The 20,941-nt window shown below is 42.4% G+C and overlaps 3 protein-coding genes across 3 annotated transcripts in view; 1 reads left to right on the forward strand and 2 right to left on the reverse strand.

Annotated features, from left to right (window-relative positions):
- Window positions 1-8,981, reverse strand: part of CSUI_006702 (leucine rich repeat-containing protein) — a gene marked incomplete at its 3' end in the record, with an annotated part of 10,848 nt that extends 1,867 nt beyond the window's left edge. The window contains exons 1-6 of the mRNA XM_068066855.1: window positions 6,962-8,981; window positions 5,717-6,196; window positions 3,712-4,894; window positions 2,601-2,873; window positions 1,534-1,687; window positions 100-675 (exon numbers count right to left, since the gene is read on the reverse strand). Coding sequence (XP_067921166.1) covers window positions 100-675; window positions 1,534-1,687; window positions 2,601-2,873; window positions 3,712-4,894; window positions 5,717-6,196; window positions 6,962-7,747 — 3,452 coding nt within the window. The remainder of the gene's footprint in view (window positions 1-99; window positions 676-1,533; window positions 1,688-2,600; window positions 2,874-3,711; window positions 4,895-5,716; window positions 6,197-6,961) is intronic.
- A 2,779-nt stretch (window positions 8,982-11,760) lies between these two features.
- Window positions 11,761-17,856, reverse strand: CSUI_006703 (nucleotide-sensitive chloride conductance regulator protein). The gene is made up of 5 exons (XM_068066856.1): window positions 16,645-17,856; window positions 15,304-15,519; window positions 14,567-14,684; window positions 13,700-13,823; window positions 11,761-12,708 (listed from the first exon to the last, which is right to left on the reverse strand). The coding sequence occupies exons 1-5, from the start codon at window positions 16,802-16,804 to the stop codon at window positions 12,448-12,450; spliced, it is 879 nt and encodes a 292-aa protein (XP_067921167.1). The 5' UTR covers window positions 16,805-17,856; the 3' UTR covers window positions 11,761-12,447.
- On the forward strand, window positions 17,364-20,652 carry CSUI_006704 (uncharacterized protein; the record flags this gene model as incomplete). The annotated part of the gene is made up of 1 exon (XM_068066857.1): window positions 17,364-20,652. A coding segment is annotated over exon 1 (1,053 nt), but the record flags the coding sequence as incomplete, so codon positions are not given.
- Window positions 20,653-20,941: the final 289 nt, after the last annotated feature.

Raw genomic sequence — 20,941 nt, forward strand, 5'->3', positions numbered from 1 at the left:
CTTCGAAGAGAAAGAAGTCTCTGACGAGCCGCTGGAGCTAAAGACATGCGAGGAGGAAAAGACGATGGCTCGTTGAACGGATTCGGCGGACACCCCCACCATGAGCAACAACAAGGGAAGGGGGGGGGAGAACAAGAAGGGGGGGAGGGAGAATAAGAAGATGAATTGTCTGGGGGAGAATAGGAGGAAGATTCGTTACTATCATGACGGTGGTCAGGTGAGCTGCTTCCAAGCGTGGAGTGTGTAGGGTTCTTCTCTCTTGATGCTTTTCTTTCTTCTTTCTTTTCATCGTCGCTCCCCTCTTCATCTCTAGGTACCTCTCCATCCTCCTTCTTCTTGTCTTCGACCGTCATATCTTTCTTCTCCTCTCTATTCTCGATTTCCACACGTATCTTTCTCTTTTCTTCTTCTTCGTCTTTCTTGTCTCTCCCCTCCTTCCTATCATCTTCACTCTCTTCATTCCTTTTGCCTTCTTCTTCTTCTTTTGTCCTTTCTTCTTTCATGAAGATCCGTGCATGCTGATATTTTAGAACTTCAGCTAGCTTTGAAATCGACTGTCGATTCATCGAGTTGTGAGCTAAGACTAAAATCGATAGAGTGTCATTCCCCTCTAAAGCAGAAAGTAAATGTTCTATCGCTTCTCCGGATAATACGCAGTTCGCCACGTCGACAATCCTGAGTGTACATACACCCCACCACACACACAGGAAAAACGACAAAAAACACTCGACCTTCCTCATGACGCATGCATGCATGCATGCAAATTCATCTTATGAAGATTTGCAGCAGTCGTTCTGTCTATGAGATCGAGAGAAGAAGAAAAGAAAGACTTCTCCCTGGCATGTAGATGGATACAAAAGTCCATGACGACACAAAGAAACACACAGATAGCCTCCTGCTAGAGACTTCTACACGCAAGCTGAAGGTCTACCTACAGGAACACCTCCTGCAATAAGCGCATCACTACAGACCCCACATACACACTCATACAGACCTTAGGTACATAGAGACAGACATATACACGCGTCTTCATACATACAGATACGAGAAGGAATGGAAGCATGCACAGATAGATCTTTACCGCGCTAAGACGCCCATGTATATATATAGAGAGAGAGAGAGAGAAAGAGGAATATCTCTTGTATTTATCACACAAGCAAACGCATGCAAAGACAGACATATGCAGCTACAGATAGGAGCTGAGGAGATACATATCCAGAGCTACACGGCAAATTCAGTATAGATAAGCGAATATCTTTAGATAAGCAGATGTGCAGACAGATATAGGCCATATATATACAGATACGCATATACATCTATAGATGCTAAAGTGAGAGAAATCGAAACACTTCGGCGTGCTTATACAGCGATCTATCTATCTATCTATGCAAACTACCACGAGATGACCTAACATGGAATTAGGTGCAAAACGCCATCACAGAACGAAAAGAAAGAACGAGAAGAGAAGGAGAGAGAAAGAACGAGGAGAAGAAGAAGAAGAGAGGAGAAGAATTGAAAAGCGAATGTGTGTACCGTATAGTGTGATTGATTAGGAGAAGCTCTGCGAGAGGTAGAGCCTCATGTAGATCATTGCATGCAAGATTTAATTCCTCTATACGACAAACGGAGGCATCACCTCCTAGACCTTCACATAAACGACGTAACCCAACAGCCGTCATTCCATTGCCTGTACATACACCCCAACATTTCACTTCAACACACCTTCTACGGACAAGACCGAGTGCGAAAAGACAATTCGCTGACTTATCTTCTTCAATCAAATACATGCGCTGCGCTTTCACCCCCCTCTTCATTCGAAGCATCTCATATTGACCTGTAAAAGACGATCTACCACTACAGCTATCGGTCTAGAGTAGCTGTCTCTCTCTTTCTCTTTCTCTTTATCTCCTGCCTAGGCAGTAAGTCAGATGAAGACATAGACGTAGACCAAGCGAAGCAAACACGTGTCTATCGATATGTTTGCATGCACAGATACAATAGCAGATGGCGACGATGGGAAGAGACATACATATATGTATACCCGTATGTAGGAAAGAGCTAGATAAACATAGATAGATTAAAGATAGATAGATAGATTACAGATAGATAGATAGATAGATAGAAGAGGCAGCTGAAGCAGACTGTATGAATAGAAAGGCGATAAGAATGAAGGAGAAGAAGAGGCATCTATAGAGAGGACTTTTGAATACATGAGAATAACCATACCCATACAAAGATGTAGGGTTATTTTCGGCTTATATACGGAGGCGAACTGCATGCAGCGTCTATTTTCTATGTCTGGACCCAGTCAGAAAGATAGATAGATTGAAGAAGATCCATACGGGCTAGACTGAAGATAGATAGAGCTGTGAACTCGCATATACCTCAGTGGGTATAAGAGAGTGTATATACAGCTAAGCACTTCTTCGAGCAAGAGCCCCATGATAGCTATATCATCTAAATGTTGCATACAAAGATATCTACATGCAGAGACAAAGACGAGCGAGATGAATCTCCTTCTTTTTCTCTACTTTCATCTATCTCCCTACATACATCTTCTTGTTCTTCTTCGACCGCGCTTTATAAAAAGTCCGACTGACCTGCGAAAGCAAGAGAACGTAGAGAAGTATTTTTCTTGAGAGCTTCCGCTAAAATATCGATCAACTGGTCGGCATATTGAACCCCATACATCTTCTCTTCTCTCTCTCTTCTCCCGCAGTCTTCTTTTCCAAGATCTCCTCCTAATCGAGACGGAAGAGAAGAAGTCGTCTGTGGACCGTGCTTTCCTTTGCTTCTTTTAGTGTCATGATAGGGATGAGAAATAGAAGAAGAAGACCAGGTACAATAGGAAAGATTCAACTCCTGAAGTGCATCTACAGAATACAAAGGCACACCGAACAAGAGATCAAAAAGAAAGAAAGAGATAGGAAAGAGATATGAAAGAAAGAAAGAGTGAGAAAGCAAGGACACGAGTTCGGGACGGAACGATAGGCAAGAGAAGGTGTTAGGGCATTCGGCTTATATAGGGGAATTACACGGCGCTTTTGATTTTTTGTGTGTATATACACCCCATACAACTAGACATATTAGGGCCTACACAAGAAGACCTTGCTTGTATATCTGGAGGGAGTGTATACGTGTTACTTCCACTACCATCTATCTATCCATCTATGTTCGATCCTCAGAGACACACAATGTGGATCATCATACCCCTTCGCTGTATCCCTGCCCTATACGTAGAAATGGATGGATAGATGCTAGTAAACATGTATATAGTATCTCTACATATATATGTATATACGTATATCTACATGCATAAATATATATATATATAGGATGTATGATCTACGTACTGTGAGATAGGACTGGATAGAGATGGATGGATAGATGGCAGTGTCACGTGTATCTAGTATCTCTACATATATACACGTGCACGTCTCTGTATCTAGATATCTATCTACATCGATATATATGCGTGCATATCTCTCAAGTAAGACGGATACCTCCCCATATGTCGCGAGAAGACGTTTTTCTACATGTAATGCATGCGGTTCCTTATACAGCCAAGAATCGATCTCTGTCTGTCCTACTTGATCCTTCACCTACAGCTATTCCATGTCAAGGCGAAGAGACACCTGTCTCAGTGAAGAGGCGTCTTCTCTTTTTCTTGTTCTTTTCTTCTTTCCTCGCCCCAGCATATCGATATCTTACTCGAAGCTGTAAGAAGATGGGAAAGCCCTTCTGATATACATAAGAGCATTTGGAGATCCCGACCAGCTAATCTTCTCCTTTCTAGATCTCTTTCTTTTTCATCTTCTTGTCCTTCGACAGGGGAATAGAGCGAGGAATAGCCTTCGATTTCTCTCATCCAGTCTTCTTCTTCTCTCCCTCCATCTCCATCTCCTTGTTGGGAGGAAGACGTAAAGAACCCTTTCTTTTTGAGAGAGCGAAGACTGGCTCTTCTTTCTTTCTCTTTCTCTCTTCTTTCTTCTTTCATCACGTTCATCCTGATAGCGCATTCCTTTCTCTTGGTATCCTCTGAATCTTTCTCATCGCGGTAGATCTCCCGTCTACGATCGTCCATTATAGTTGAATGACTACTATGGCTCTTCTCTCCTTTTCGCTTCATGTCCCTCTCTCCCTTCCCAGGCGTAGACCTAGCTTCTGGGCGAGGAGCCCTGCGGAATGGCCGTAGAAACATGCTGCTAGATAGGACGCTAGTCACCATACTTGTGCTACTACTTGGAGACGTCGCCGAGAAGCTTTTCTTCTCATTCGCTTCCACCATTGCGACAAGACCCTCATCCTTTGTTCCTGACGAAGATGACGGAGAAGAAGAAGAAGACCCATACAGTTGTTCGTGTCTATCTGGACTTTGGCTAGCTGCGATGACGATATCATGGCTAGCTGTGGTCGAGGTGGAAAACACAGTAGTGGAAGTTGTAGTGGCACGAGAAGTAGACATGACACAGTTTGAATCTCTTTGAAAGACATGCGACTTTTCTTCTCTCTCAATGCTTCTTTCATCTTGAACAAAAAGAGAAGAGACAGACACTCTGCGACCTTCGCCAACTGCCTTCGCTTCACACAAAGGCATGGAGCAAGAAGAAGAAGAAGAAGAAAAGAAGAATCGAGAAGATCGGCTCTGAGGAAGAAGAGGAAAAGAGGAAGGAGAAGATGATAAGGATGCCGGGGGGGGTGATGCAAGAGGAGCAGCAGGAGGAGGAGGAGCGGGAGAAGAAGAGCGAGAAAAGGAAGAAGATGAAAGATCTGCATGCGAAAAATCCAAGGCCTTAAGAAAGGTCTCCGTTGCCATGAGAGGTAGAAGCCCCCCGCATTCCCCTCCTGTATTGCGAAGGTAAAGACGAGCCAGGCAGCTATTGCACTTTATCGTCTATGCAAATACCACACATATACACACATATACAGATAAAAGATATACACAGAGAGAGAGAGATGCATAAAGACACCATCTACGTGACGCTGTAGCAACAGCATAGTCATATACACATCTATATACATGTGTAGTAGATACACCTCTATTACAAGGATATTTACATATCTCCATCTCTATACCTAGCTGTTGGTGGATATACATGCATATATACATATGTAATGTATTTTGATGAATGTATAGATCTGCTAGAACGGTGTATATCTATCTATCTATATATATACAGAGAGAGATAAAGAGACAGGTCTATTACACACGAATCTCTTCTGTTTTGCTAAAAGAGGCAGGATCTGCGGCGGCAAAATGAGTTGCATCGACTTCAGACCTCCCCCCCCCCCTCTCTCTCTTTCGAGAAGAACGTTTTTTCTTTTTCTTCTTCATACAACTCAATCAAGAAGACTTCACACATCCCTATAGATACCACTACATAAACATACATAAATAGACAGAGAGAGAGAGGGAGAGAGAGAGGGAGTAACGATCACAAACAAGCTAGAGAGAAAAGAAGAAGAGAAGAGAAGCCATCCATCCATCTTCACTTCGGCGGCGATGGAATGAGTCGAAACGATAGATCTGTACGTATCTCTGTATGCAAATCACACCTCTTTCTTTCTTTCTTTCTTCCTCTTTCTTTCTTCCTCTTTCTTTCTTCTTTTTCCTTTCTTCTTCTTTTTCCTTTCTTCTTCTTTTTCCTTTCTTCTTCTTTTTCCTTTCTTCTTCAATTTTCCTTTCTTCTTCTTTCTTTCTTTCTTTCTGGTTTACCTCAGCAATAGAGCAGCAACCCTCTGGGCCGAGGAAGTTGTCTGACAGATCTAGATGGTAGACTCCTCTTTTTCTCTTTTCTTCTTCCTCTTCTTCTTTCGTTAAAGCTTTTCTTCCTTCTCTTCTTTCAACACGACTGAAGTACCTTCCTGCAAGATGGCTAGGTCTCGATACTTCGATTGTATGAGAAGGACCTCCTCGATGATGCTGGTTGGAATGCATCGATTCTGAAGCACGAAGAGAGACGGTATCATTCTTCTCGATCATCTTCTCTTCTCTTCTTGAGAGAGGGAGAGAAGAAGAAGAAGATGAAGAAGTAGAGACAATCGTTGAAGAAGAAGAAGATGTAGAAAAATCCGGGAAGAAAGCCTTGGAGATTTTCACAAGGGACTCCACTGTTAGGCGGCTATTGTGGCTCAAGTTGAGATAACGAAGATAAGGGAGACAGGGCATGCATTCTGCAAGAATTCTCACACTCTCCTGCCGAGACCGCCGATGCAAAAGAGCCAAAAAAGAAGAAGAAGAAAAGAAGATCATGAGAAAAGAAAATGAGAATGAAAAGACAAAGGAAAGAAAGACAGTTCATAGAGATCTAGACTGATGTAGATTCATCTAGCTCGGAGAGCGCGACACGTATCTCCATATCTATGCATGTCTACAGTCCAGTCAATCCATCAACATACACCGCACTGCATACATAAAAGTACATACGCGTATACACATATAGATAGATATACAGATATGTAGATAGATGAATACACTCTAGAGGTACACAGAATTCGAAATAGACCCGCTTACCCCCTGCAGGTCCCACGCCCCGCAAAGACAGTCGCGATAGACACATAGACAGAGAGAAAGATCGCAGATAGACAGATTAAAGGTAGATTAAAGAGAGATAGATTAAAGATAGATAGATTGAAGATGGGTACGTAGACTCAGATTTTCTCTTTCTATATACATATATATAGATATATATACATGGGCATACGGAGAGACGAGCTAGCAGTAAATCCCTTTGCGAGAGGAAGATAGAGAGAAGGACTTAGTATACATGTCTGTGCACATGATACTGCGGTGTATATACACCATGATATAGGCAGTAGTTTTCTGAGCCGTATAAACACCCCGTCGAGATGAGAGAGGCAAGTAAGCAATTGAACAATGTGTATATCAATCGATCCAATCTTGCTTGGATGATCGAGCTTTCCGAGGAAAGAGAGAGAGAGAAAAAGAAAGTGGACATACATCTGTAAGTCGATTGTCTGAGAGATCGATGATCCTTAGAAATTGAGACCGAAGAATACAAGTGACTAGAATCGATAAACTGTCATCCTGAAGACCCACGCCTCTCAAAGAAATTCCATACATCTCTTCTTCTTCTTCCTCCTCCTCCTTCTTCTCCTCTGTAGCTTGTGCATGCCCTTCTTCTATCTTTCTTCTTCTTCTCCTCCTCTTCTCTTTCTTCGCCTCTTCTTCTTCTTTCTCTCCCTCAGAGGGGGTATCTTCTCTATGGAAATTGCTACCTGAGCTCTCAACATCTTCTTCTTCTTCGCTTCTTCTACTTACTAGGGAATGTGAGAGCTTCTGCTTGTCTCCTGTAGAAGAACGAGAGGGAGGATAGAGAGAAGAAGAAGAGGAGGAGGAGGATGGCGAAAACGGAGAAGTCCGAAGAGAAGAAGCTTCTAAGCATTTGGATCTTCTTCTTTCTTTCTCAGAAGTCCTCGCATGGACTGTAGCTACGAAGCAGGAGATATCTTCTTCTGTAAGAGTAGGCGTGAGAGAGACCAACACTCCTTTATCTCTCTGCACAGAAAGATACAGATTTCCATTCCTTGAAGAGACAGACGAAGAAGATGAAGACGAGGAGGAAGAGAGACAGCTACGACTGAGGAGTAAAGACGGAGAGAGAAAAGAAGAAGAAGAAGAGAAAGATGGATCTTGTCGAGAAATCGCTGAAGAGAGATGTACAGAAGACGGAGGAGGAGGAGAAGAAGAAGAAAAGTCGAGAGAGGGTGGTAGGTCAGCCTTCATTTCCTTTACTTGGAGAGGCACATCAAGAGAACAGATCTTGACTTTTTCACTCTGAACTTCTTCTTCTTCTCTTCTCTCACTGTCTCTTTTTCTTGCTTTCTGTCTAATAAGAGAAAGAGAGAGAGCTCCGAAGACTATTGCGAGAAGAAATGCTGCGTGAGGTACTTAGCAGGTGAAGAGCCCGGGCCGGCGCTCCTTTCTCCAAAGAGACAGAGGGAAAACTCAATTCACTCCTCTCCGTGCTTAGGAAAGAAAGAAAGACAAGGAGAAGAAAGACGAAAGAAAGAAGAAAGGAAGACGAAGAGAAAGAGACGAAGAAGAAGAAGAAGGAGAAGAAGAAAGAGATTGTTAGAGAAAGAGAGAGAGATAGATAGCGGTGTCACCTTCTCGATAGAGAGATAGAGACAGCAATTAGCCCGCGAATTCCTTCATTCTCTCTCTTCTTCTTTTGGGTCCTTTTCTTGCTCTCTCTCTTCACACTCCTCACTCCTGTCTTCCTCTTCTTTCTTCTTTTGAAGCGGGTCTCCCGACCGACAAAGAAAAGAGAGAGAAGAAGAAAGAAAGAGAGAGAGAGAGACAAAACAGCCGTCTCCCCTGTGGACGAGAATTCGGCCTATTCAGATATACACAGAGATATATAGATGGATATGCAGAGGCAGAGAGAAAGAGAGAGAGAAGGAGAGAATGCATGAAATGAATGGAGAGAGAGAGAGAATGAAAAAAGAAATGAATGAAGGATTGACGGAGTCGAACAGTCGGTCGATGGACCTTGAGAAAGAAAGAAAGAGAGAGAGAAGATGAGAAAGAAAGAGGTCATAAAGAGGGGAGTAATAGAGCTCCGAATGAAGAGGATTTCGGAGAAGAAAAAGAGGAAGAAGAAAAAGGAGAAAAGGAAAAAGAAGAAGAGAAAGAAAGATAGAAAGAAGAAGAAGAAAATCCTTTTCTACTCAACGGGCATGCCGTCACGCGTCTCCCTTCTCTGTGTGTGTCCGAGAAAGAGAGAAAGAGAGGGGAAAAAAGGAAAAGAAGAAAGAAAAGAATGAAGAAAGAAATCCTAGAATAAGAAGAACTAAGAGAAGAGAAGAGGAGTTAAGCGATACCTCCTCTTTCCTTCCTCGAAACACATCGTGCCAAGCACTCGAAGGAGCTAGTCAAGAGGGAAGGAAAGAAAGAAGATAGATAGATACATACATGAACAAAGAGAAGAGCTTATGAACAGAAAGAAACGAAGAAGATGAAAGAGAACGGAGAATCCAAGAAAGAAAGGAAGAAAAAGTTGAAAGGGATCTGGAAGGTCTTCAAGAAAAGAGGAGAGAAGAGTTGGAGAGAGAGAGAGATAGATAGATAGGTTCTCATTCCATTCAGCTTCTTTATTTCGCTCTTTCTTTTATCTCTCTCTCTGTCTTTCTCTCCTCTCGCGTCTCTTCATTCTTCTCCTTTCATAACTGAAGAGAAAAGGAAGAAAAAGAAGCAAAGATAATTCATAATAGATGACCTTGAAAAGGCAGAAACAGAAGAGAGACTGAATGACCACCAGCCTAGGTCTAAAAGGAAAGAAAGAAAGAAACTCCAAGAGACCACAAATCCGGCGGGAATTCTTCTTCTTTTTCTTCTTCTTTTCTTCTTCTTGAACTCATACATATATAGCGAACAGTCGTCCTCGTCGTCTTCTAACGCATCTATCTCATGCCTACATACATACATCCACACACATACTCCATAGCAATATACATATATACGTATAGATAGGGATACAGAAGGGTATAGAACGCGTGTAAAGATTAGTGCTATCTTTAAGGAGAGAGTGAAACGTGCGTGTTCTTTGGAAGGAGTTTAGGGTGAAGATTGTATGAAAGAAGAAAAAGAGACCTCGTAACAAGGCACTTGCAGATACACGTCTATTCTCGGGTGTACATACACCCAGGAGCTGAGTGAGTATGATGTGAGCTCTTTCTCCCCCATCCTCGGGGGAGCCTCCCTCGAAAGGTACGGTTTGTTTCTTCAGCTCGAGAAGAAAAATCTTTGCTTAAATGTCTTCTTCTGCTTCTGCTCTTGAATCTATCAATCATTAAATCACTCTCCATCTACATAGAAAACTGTGTTTAGCTGAAAAGAAAAGAAAAGAAGAATGTCTTTTGTTGTTTCTAGATACGATGTGAAGAGACAAAAAGAAGCCGGATACTCATCTCGTACTACTATAGTCTATCAAACAGAATACACGTTCCGAGCAAGAGAAGGACGTCAAGAAAGATGGTTCAAGAGTGCTTCTTCAAAAATCGAGACGGAGAGAAAATTCCCCGTCTCTCGAGTGTATATACACCACTAACGACGCCAGCATTTACTCTTCCTTGATCTGATAGATATGTATGTGTATGAAGAAACAGATAGTAGCACAAACCTGAAAAAGCGCTGTGAGGTGAATTGATCGTCGTTATCTAAAGACTCACAACGTGCAGGAATTCTTATCTGTTCTCTTTTCAGTTGAAAACATCTCTTTTCCACCTTTGACGAGAAAGAAAGAGAGAAAAGAAAAGAACGAAGGAAGAGAGAGAGGAGGACTGGATTGAGAAACCTGATGGACAGTTTCCAATCCGCATAAAGAAGACATCATCTTGACGTGACAGTTCTGCGTTCTTGCTGATAGAAGGAAAGAAGGGGATTTGTACAAGGATGTGGAGGTAATAGAAGGGAGACAGATATGAAGCTATCCTCCTCGTTCTTCCCATCTTTGTATATCCTGTATGATCTTTTTACTGTCTCGGATACAAAGCCTCTCTTTCCATACAGAGCAAGAAGAGAGGAGATTTTCTGTTTCAAAGTCCTCAGTACACCCCGGAGCTAAGCTGTACGTACACCCGAGAACGAAGGTGCATGCACACCCCAGATCGGAGGTGTGCGTACACCCCGGAACTCGCGTGTATGTACACCGCAGAAATACGAAGAAATGGTTCGATCTGAACAGATGGGTAGGTCGTGCAGGTATCTATCGTTTTCCCTGAATGACCCGTCCATGAATACTTCTCTGTCTACTCAAGAGTAGTTCCTCTTTTTCGTACAAACCGAGTTACGAGAAGATCTGTATTGCTGGCGCTCTCAACACACCCTCACATTCAGCTGTATGCACACCTTGTTCAGTTGGAGTGCTCGTATCATCGAGTCCATCACCCTACCAATTTCCTCCAAGTTGTTTTCTTTCGAGCTTCCTTCCTCTCTATCAATTCTCCTTTTAAAAGCGCCAAAGTTTCAGCATGAACGAACCAAACTTATACACCTTCCTCATCTTTCTTTTGTCGCCGACCCTGCGCACAGAAGATCACTGCAGAGATTTTGAGTAAAATTTAGAGAGAAATAAATCTCTTTATCTTGAAGAGAGGAGGATTTTCTGTTTCTTTCTCTCACGTATCAAAAGCAAGTTTCCTTAAGAAAGCATCCGAAGGTCATAAAAAGAGTGAAGAGTAAAAAGTCGCTTGAGTTCTCTGGAGTCATCAGTTTCCTTTTCTTGTCATTTTCTCGCCTGTTACTTGTTTTTTGAGGGGGATGGTGTACGTACACCCCACCACCGGCCGCTTGGTGTACATACACTCCAATTAATCAACCTGCCCTTCTTCCCCTGCACTCTCGAGAACTAGTCTTTCTTGTCTACTTTTTGCGTGAAGATCTCCTCGTTTCTATATATAAATAGATGCACAGATAAATCACCATTATCTACCTTTTACCATAGACGTTTCACGGGTCCATGTATATGCCGCTCGTAGCTAGCTACAAATGTGAAGAGACGGGAGATAGATGTATCTTGTTTTCGCTTTGCGCAGAGAGAGATAGAGGTGCTTCTCTCTTTTGACTGGATGGGTTCGCTCCAAGAAAGAAAGTAACAAAGAAAGAAGGTCCGTGAAGGTGCTTGTGTCTGTAGAATTTCCTATCATAAATCTTTCTTTCTCAGTCAAACTGCCCTAGCGACTTCCTTCTTGAGAGACAAGAAGAAAAAGGAACAGGAGGGAGAGAGACAAGGAGAGGGAGAGAGAGTAGGAGATGAGTTGTTTCTCCGTCTTCTCAGTATCTTAACTACCAAGTCAAAAGGCGAAAGTACAAGAAAAGTGAAGAAAAGGAAGACAAGAGGAGAGATAAAAGAGAACTGGAAACAGGAAGCGAAAGAAGGACATCCAGCTAGAGAGATGGATGAAAAGTCTAGGAAAAGAAGGGTGTTCAAACCATTTTTTCATCTTCTCTGTGTGCCCTACTCCTCCTCCACTCCTCGGGTGTACGTACACCTCAACAAGAACACCAGCAAGGAGACGAGAGAAAAACAAGAAAACTCCTTTCCTATTCTCTGCTGTCTCAATCAAACCTTCCTTTCTACTTACACATGCAAACCACACGAAAGAAAGATAGGCGAAGAAGACAGAACGAAAAGGGGATGAAAGAAATACATACATATAAAGACGAAGAAAGAAAGAAAGAAAGAAAGAAGGACCATTCTGGTCGTTCACACCATACAGAAGCACAAGACGAAGAGATACACAGATACATGTACATAAATATCTTTCTTTCTTTCTTTCTTGAAATAGATGATGGTCCGTACTCGCTAGTCGCTGCACACCTTTCGAATGAGAACACCCCTACTCTTCTTCTTCTTCTTCCTCTTTCTTCTTCCTTGTTCTATGAAGACATGAGAGGCCGATACCTGGTATGACGGTGTGATCTTAGTGAGAAGACGAAGAAGAAGAGTCGACATCCATTCCTTCTCTATCTCCTCCTCCTCGTCGTCTTTCTTCTTGCCTTTCTTCAACTGTCTCACTGGGTCTTGTACTGTTAGAGTAAAGAGCAAAGTTTCCTTGCCCTGCCTGCTCCTGTTGCTGTCGTCCATCCATTCCTTCATTTTGACTTCTCTCTTCAATCCTTTCTTCTTCTTCTCCTGCCTGCTGCTGCTGCTGTTGGTCGCTCTGGCTTACAAACTCCCAGCCCTGCAAAGAAGAAGAAGAGGATGAGAAAAAAGAAAAAGAAGGAGAGCAAAAGAAAAGGAGAAAGATGAAGAAGAAAATGGAAGCAAAGAAAAGAGGAAAAGGAAGAGAAGATGAAACCCCCCAAAGAGAGAGAGAGATGTCGGGGAATGTACGAAAAGCGAGAAATAGCAATAGACACATACAGGAAAGATAGATAAATAGATAGATAAATAGATAGAGAAAGTGACGATAGAGAAATAGAAAGATTCAAGATTGAAAAGAACAAGAGAGAGTCGCGAGAAAGAAGAAAGAGACAACAGACAGGTGGAGAGAGAGAGAGGGAGGGAGGGTTTCTTTGTTTTGTACGGCACAGAAGAGATCTCCAGAGACACCTCGATCATAGCGAGGAAGAAAAGGAGACATATAATATGACTGAAACACAGGGAGAGAGAGAGATAGACAGAAAAAGGACAGATATCTTTACTTATCTATTAGCCACTTTCTTTCTTTCTTTTCCAGCTCCTCATAGTACCACAGCCTTTACCTGAGTTCAACATGTACACATACATAGAAACGTATACACATATACATATATATACATATATATATCTTGTGTATATCCACACACGTAGATGGATCTTGTTTAAAGAAATCCTAGACCTTTTGCTGCAGCCTCTCTTTCTCGCTTCTTTTTTCCTCTCATCTCTCTCTTTCATTCATTCAGACAATCCATACACATCCACACATATACATAGAAAGAAAAAGAAAGAGAGAGAGAAAGAGAAAGAGAGGGAGAAAGAGAGAGAGAGAGGGAGAGATATATAGATGTGCTCAGATTCCACGAAGGCTAGTCACTTCCATCTGAAACAAGAGAGCAACGTCTCAGTGTGTAAGAGAGCGAAACACAAGGACAACAGATTGCATATCATCCTTTTCTTTTTCTTTTCTTTTTGATCTTTTGATTAAGGTGTTTCCGATGTGCACGAGGGGGAGACATAAATGTGTAGCTTACAGAGGGTGGGAGATTTCCCTGTGTGAAAAATTCCTCGTCGTCATCATCAGCGTCTTGCTGAGCATCGAGGTCGGGATTCAGCGCCGCCATCTCCGCTATCACCTTAAACATTCGATCCAACTTTCTACACAAAGAAAAGAAAAGAAAGAAGGAAAGAAACCGAATGAAAGAGGCGAGACTGGGATGGAGAAAAGCGCCGAAGGAAAAAGCAGAAAGGAAAAGAGAAAAAGATAAGGGGCCGAGAAAGAGAGAGAGAAAGAAGAAGAAAGAAAGTTCAAGAGAAACCCCGAAAGAAGGGAGGAGGAAGAGAGAAAGAAAGAATAGAGAAATGGAGATGATCGATCTCTTCTATGCTATCACGAAGAAGAAGAGGAAGAGAATAAGGAGCCCTCATACCCATCACACTGCCCCCTTCAGAAAGAGAAAGAAGGAAGAAAAGTGAGAAGAAACAAGAAAAGCAGAAGATTCCGAAAGACATAAGATACAAATATTTAGCTGTGAATTCTGAGAATGATAGAAGAGAAGTAAACAAAAATACCACTTAGCTCTCATTCTTCTTTCTTTCTTTCTTTCTCACTCCTTCATTCTATACATATATATATATAGATATGTATGGGTAGGCAGGCCCATGCGTAGAATGAGAGAAGCTACAGACCGAATGAAATAGTGGAAAAATGAAGAGAAATCGATCGATCGATCGACCAAATAAGTCTAGGATTCTTAATCTAATCTTACTCTACCTCTTATTTCACGTACCATTTTGATCTATGTCTCTACCTACCTATCTATTCCTGAGAGATGAGGTGTATATACAGATAGAAGTTTGTATGAAGAGAGATGAAGTGAGTAAGTAAGTGTCTTTCTTACTCTCCTTCCGGGTTGGATGGAAAAAGTTTAAGTTCGGGAATGAGGTAGTCTTCATCTCTCTCTTCTTCTACCGGATCGCTCTTCAATTGGCAATATATACAAGGAGCTTCTCCGCTACCTACAGGCAAAGAACGAGCACGAAAGAAAAGACAACATAGGACAAGAATATACATCTCCTCTCTCTTTCTCTCTCTCTTCTTCTTCTTCTTCAGACTCCTTCATTCTTCCTTGCTTACCCAAGCACTGTATAGACGCTATACACACACATATACATATGGATATAGAACAAAAGTATACATTAACATACACCTATACATCTATATGTACATATGTACTATAGAAATATGACATACAGCTATCCATATATCTTTATCTACAGATATCAATCTACGTGGAGAGAGAGCGGTGTCTAGAGAGTTGCTGACGTGAGGGAAGAACGTTGTGTAGAGGATGGAGGGCATGGGTTAAGAGAAGTCCGCACACCCTAAGCCCCATATACACCCTACAGGTATACAGACATATACATACACCAATACATACCTATAGACATAGATAGACCTGCGTGTACATACATACGTCTTCATACATACATGAATCTCTCTTCATATGTGTACCTATGTATATCTACGTCGGGTTGATCTATCTATATATGTATGTATAGCTGTATCAAGATGTATGCCCCGTCTATGTATGAAGATGTGTGTACGAATGGAGGATCGACGTTGGGAGGTGCCTACTGGGATCTCTGGAGATAGCATGCAGAACAATCGACGGATAGTCGATTGAAATATCCCTCGGACAGGCTGACGCTTCTTCGTGATCCGCAGCTCTTCTCCCTTCTGAAACACCGCCATTCATCGTGATAAGGTGTCTCTCGTCTTCTCCTCCGGTGGAAGGATGTCTACTCGACAGCCATACAAGCCGCCGAGAAGTTACATACAATGTACCCAAACCTACACATGAAAGAAAGATAGAAAGAAGAAAGAAAGGAAGTTCTGTCTCTTGGATTTCTCCCCTATCTCAGTCTCTCTTTGTGTGTCATTCTTCTCGTATTGTGCGAATTCTTCATGTCAGAAGAAAGAAAATTCTCAACTTCTATCATCTTCACTTACACCTCAATCCTAGGTGGGAAATCCTTTATATCTCTCTGTCTATCTAGATCTCTCTCTCTCGCTGTATATACACATATACAAATATATCAGCATAGATAGGTATCTATGAACACATGCAGCCAAAGATATATATAGAGAGAGTTAGACGGAGATATATATACATATATACAGATAGGGTAGAGGTGTACATGGATAGGGGGATTAGTGAAGATAGATAGAGACAAGGTAGAAGAGTGAAGGAGTGTAAAGATTAAATGTAAGGGCGCGATGCAGAGAGGAAGAAGAGAAGGAAAGAGAATGGAGGAGAAAAGAAGATAAGCAACACTTAAAGCTCTGAAGAAGAATGAGATAGATTTTAAGATAAATACCCGAGGAGGAGGAGGGACAGAAATAGTCTATCTCTCTGTCTAACTGTGTGACAGATATCTAGGAGGATAGTCTTTTCAGGTGTGTGTACACTGCAGAACTAGGATGGTATGAGTAAAAGGAGAAGAAGGAAGAAAGAGGGAGAGAGGTGTATATCTGTGACTTCATCTAAAAGAAAAAAAAAGGGAACAAGAGGAGAGCGACGAGAAAGAAACAGGAGAATGAAAGGCCTTCTTCTCTTATTTATGAAGAAAGAAAGAAGAGCTGAGAAATCAGGATCAACAATGAAGATCAACACGAAAAGAAGAAAGAGACGAGACAAGCATGCCTATCTCCCGATCCATAAAGAGAACAATACTTCCTTCCTCTCTCTTTCTTCTTTCTTTCATTCTTTTCTTCTTTCTCTCGACAGGTAGATCTCTATGTCTAGAAAAATGGCTATACAGATACATCAAGCTAGATCTCTCTAGTGTCACTTTTCTTCTCTTCTCCTGTGCCTCGTGAAAGAGAAAGAAGAGAAAAGATCGACCGAATAGAAAGAGAGAGATAGGGTGTCTTGGATAGGAGTGCCAAGTGAGTGTCTAGGTGGTGGCTTGGTACCATAGTTGTGACTTTGTAAGACAAGGCGAACGGCATTCTCTTGAAGTGCAAGGACCTCTGCTTCTTCTTCTCCTCCCCCTCCATCTTCATCTCCTGGACGCCCTCGATACAATTCTAGGCTTCCATCCGGGCGACGTAAAGGAGAAAACTCCAGAGGCATCTTGAAAGAAAAGAAGAGGCGAGGAAAGAAGAGCAAGAGAAGGAAAGAGAAGGGATGGGGATAGATCTCTACGTTGCTGCTGGTAGACCGCAGCTCCTTCAGTTGTCTTCCTCTTAGGGGGAAAACGAGAAAGAAAGAGGGCGAAAGAAAGAAAAGAGGACGAGACAACAGAAGGAGACAAGGAAGAGGGTGAGGAGAAGAAGAAGAAGGAGACAATCGGAATTGAAGAAGAAGAAGAAGGAAATTGAAGAAAGAAAAGAAAGAAAGAAAGGAAGAGAATGAAACCTTCGTTGTAAAGGCGGTTTCCGAACTCGAGGAAAAGAGGAGAGAAATGAAGAAGTGGAAGACCAAAGCAAAGACGGAAGGAGAGAACAAAAAGAAAAGAAGGAAGAAAGGACGTTTCTATGGGACACGGAAGGTATCAGTCTCTCTCTCTTAATCTTCCTGTGCATGCACGTCCGTCTCTCTCTATTTCGTCTCGATGGTAGAATATATCTTGAAGAAGAAGAAGAGCATTCCTAACTACTCCTATCCCTGCTGCTCCTGCCAATGCAACTCCGCCCTATATCTTCTATCTTTCTTTCTTTGGAAGATCCCTTCTTCACTTTTTGTCTTGTCAATCTTGCTTAACTCCCGGAGAGAAGAGGAAGAAGAAATAAGAGGAGCAGGAAACAGAAGAGGGGAGGTGTTTCTCTAAAGAAGAGACAGAGAGAATTCTTTCTTCTTTATCTTTCATGATACTTTGTATATCTTGGTCGTATCTGTTTTGCAGCTTCTTCTCGTCAAATGGGGGCCTCCAAGTGACCCAAACTCCCCCCTATGCCTATTACTACTAGTATCACTTCATGAGGTGTATATACACCCGACCCCTCGTGTGTCTCGGAAGCCCCGCTCACTTACTGCTAGGACTCCCTCGACTATCTTTCCTTTTTAGGGATTTTCTTATAGTGAAATAGGAGTAGCAGTAATAGAAGCAATTCTTTACTATCCTTTGCTATTCTCCCTATTCTTCCTTCGCTTTTGCTGATCTAGCCTCTTTATCTTTCTCCTACGTTTCCTGGTAGTAGTGTAGGTGGTCGAGGTTTGAGGGTGGAGGCGTGAACTGGATGGATGGATGGATGATCGATCGATAGAATAGCTAAATAAAGAACGCCAGAAGAACCGCATGCATGCTGCTCCTACTTTGTAGTCCTTTCCTTCTCACTCGTTCTTCTTCTTTCTTCTCTTTCTTTCTTTCCCTCCTTCGTTCTCTGAAGGGTTTCTTCTCCGATAAAGTTGTTCGTTCTCTTTTCAAAATCGAGGGAGTCTTTCCGTTTCTCAAGAAAGAGAGAAAGATCTACACATCCCTCCTTTCATATCTTTCTTTGTCTAGCAGTAGAAGTCATAAATAGAAGGAGTTTTCGATAAATTATCCAGGTGTAACTACACTCACTCAATGGAATGCTCCATCCAAGGCGAAGGAAAAGAAAGAGGAGACCTCCAGTCATTCATTCATTCTTTCTCTGGACGACCTTCTTCTTCGCTCCGTTCTTCCCTTCTTTCTTTGTTTCTTTATCTATCTTTCTCCTCTTTTTTCTCCCTCTCTCTTCTCTTGTCTTCTCTCTTTCTTTCTTTCTTTCCTAGCGAGTGTATGAGGCATAAAGCCTTTCTTTGTAGCAACCTATACATCCCTTCATACATCCAGGCTTTTTCTCTTAGACTTTCTCCTCGTCTCTCTCCCTTTTCTGTATTCGTGAAGAGAAATGTAGACAGACGCTCCGGCTTATCATCTTATCAGGTGAGATAAATCGATAGAAAGCAGAAAGAAGGAAGGAAAGGAAGAAGAAAGTCAGGTTCCACTTAGGAGAAGACGTATGTGGAGAATAGCGTCTTTCCTTTCTCTCGTTCTTTCTTTTTGTATCTGTCTCTAGATTCATCATATAAGTACGTATCTTCAAATACGTCTTCTTCTTCTTCTTTTCTTCTATCTCGCGTGTGTATCTATATCTATACTATCTATCTGTCTGTATGAGGGAGGTAGATACGTAGATATCTCTGCTTGTATGTAGGTGTAGAGCTGCGTGATCTACGGAGGTTCTTTCTATTCCTCAGACAAAGGCCTTGAGACATAAGGAGGGAGAGACAAGACAGTAGAGAATAAAACTGCTGCTCTTCTGCTTGTATATGAAAAAGAAGAAGAAAGAAAAAGACGTCTCTTCTTTCTTTCTTTCGTTCTCGCCTTCGCTCAAGAGACTTTTCTTCTTTTCGTCTTTTTCGTCCTACGCTTCTTCTAGGGAGAGTCTTGTTTCTTACACTCGCCCGACTTCTTCTTCATTCTATTGACCGCGGGGCACGGGAACGTCTCGTCTCCTTTTCCTTCTCCTTTTTCTTCCTATGCTCTGCCTCCGAATATAAACCTTCCCCTCATCCATTCCTTTTCTGTGTCTCTCTATATCTTCCTTTCTTTCCATCTCTGTCTCTTTCTTTGCCAGTGGTCTTGGCTTGTCTGCGTCAATCTATGCATTTCTTTGTCTCCTTTTCTTCGGTCTATATGTCTATAGAACTATGTACCTCTATCAATCTATCTCTATCAGACCGTTGTCTCTACTATCTCTCTCAAGCCGTATCTCTTCATACGCACGTCTCTACCTATCTTTTGTCTATCTCTCTATCGTTAGGAGAAGTTCTCTATCTTCTTCTCGACATATCTAGGCCTTTTTTTTCCTATCTCTTCATCTCCTTCATTAAGCCCTCCATCTATCCTTCCTCCTTTGCTGCGATCGTTTCTTCTCTCCTTCTCTCCTCTCGTTCACCATGGCGTCTATATCCCCTTCTTCTTCTTCTCTTTCTCAATTACATAAAGAATGGAACGTTCAGTTCAAGCCCGAGTCTGTAGAATCTCTTCTTCCTTCCTTAATCTCCGCACACCTCTTTCATACAGAAGCAGATCTCTCTTCTTCTTCTTCTTCGTCATCTCCTCAGAAGCCTGACTCTCTTTTATCTATATCGAACTTAAAGAAGTTTCTACTATCTACAGATCCAAGATCTCTTCCCTTGGTGCCTCCTTTACCGGAGAATGCTTTTCGTCAGAAAGGGGGGGAAGGAGCGGATCGACTTTCTTGCCCTCTCTTTGTGATGCTCATTTCCGCGAGAGATATCACTCTTCCGTCAAGAGAATCTGAGGAACGTTTTACAGAAGAAGGTGAAGAAGAAGAAGAAAGAGAGGAAGAAGAGGATGGCGAGAACAGAGTCGATTCTCGTCAAAAAGACGCGAAACAATCTCTATCTCGTTATATCTATAGTGGGAAACGCCGTCTTTTACTCCTGAAGGTGACTGCAGGTCCGGGGTGTACATACACCGCAATCGAGCATCGATACTGTAAGCAATTCAACAACGTCCCTTTAATTCCAGGGCTGAAGTTTCTGCTTTCTCCCAACACACGTCTTCTTAATCAGCTTCTCCTTCTGACACCCCAAGATATCTCGGTCCTAGGTGGGGAGGTAAGGAATCTTTCTTCTGCTTGTAGACTAAAGGAGAAGGTGTCTCAGCATCGACTTCAACACTCGCTTCATCTCGATGATCAAGGGGGGGAGGAGGAGGAGGGAGAAAAGAACGGGAAAGGGGGGGGAGGAGGAGGAGGAGGAGAAGAGAGAAGAAGAAGAGAGGAAGAAGGACAGTCAGATCTTCCTCCGAAATTCATTCCTTTCTCTTATAAAGCTGCGCAGAAAGCAAAGGAAGAAGGAGAGCAAGTTGTCCGTGCGACTCTAATGCAACAGAAACAGAAAGATTCTCTCGCCAATGCACCAGGAGCTTCTTCTGCTTCTTCATCGTCGTCTGCTTCTCCTGATCTACAGAAATTGAGAGAAGAAGAGAGAGAAGTTGCAAAGAAGAGAATACAGGAACTGAAAGAAGAAAAAGAAAAGAGAGAGAAAGAGCGTAGCTTTTTGNNGATAAAGGAGGAGGAGAAGGAAGTGGCCCAGGTCTAGAGACAGCAGAGAAAGTCCCGCAGAAGAAGAAAGAAGACGTTTTACAAGCCTTAGGCATGTTGCCACCTTCTTCTTCTCATATGGGAGGGGATGGAGGATCAAGAATGAGAGGAAGAGGAGGAAGGGGCCGGGGAGGGGGGGGTGAACAAGGAGGAAGTAGTAGTAGTAGTG

This window comes from Cystoisospora suis (genome assembly GCF_002600585.1).
Source record: "Cystoisospora suis strain Wien I chromosome Unknown contig_3437, whole genome shotgun sequence".
Classification (NCBI taxonomy): domain Eukaryota; phylum Apicomplexa; class Conoidasida; order Eucoccidiorida; family Sarcocystidae; genus Cystoisospora; species Cystoisospora suis.

Excerpts from the sequence above, each read along its gene's own strand:
- CSUI_006703 (XM_068066856.1), bottom strand. The coding sequence starts at position 16,804 with ATGCCTCTGGAGTTTTCTCCTTTACGTCGCCCGGATGGAAGCCTAGAA. Across the intron at positions 15,520-16,644 it reads CTTACAAAGTCACAACTATG|GTTTGGGTACATTGTATGTA; the intron begins GTACCAAGCCAC and ends TTTCATGTGTAG. Across the intron at positions 12,709-13,699 it reads AGGGAAATCTCCCACCCTCT|GGCTGGGAGTTTGTAAGCCA; the intron begins GTAAGCTACACA and ends TCTTCTTTGCAG.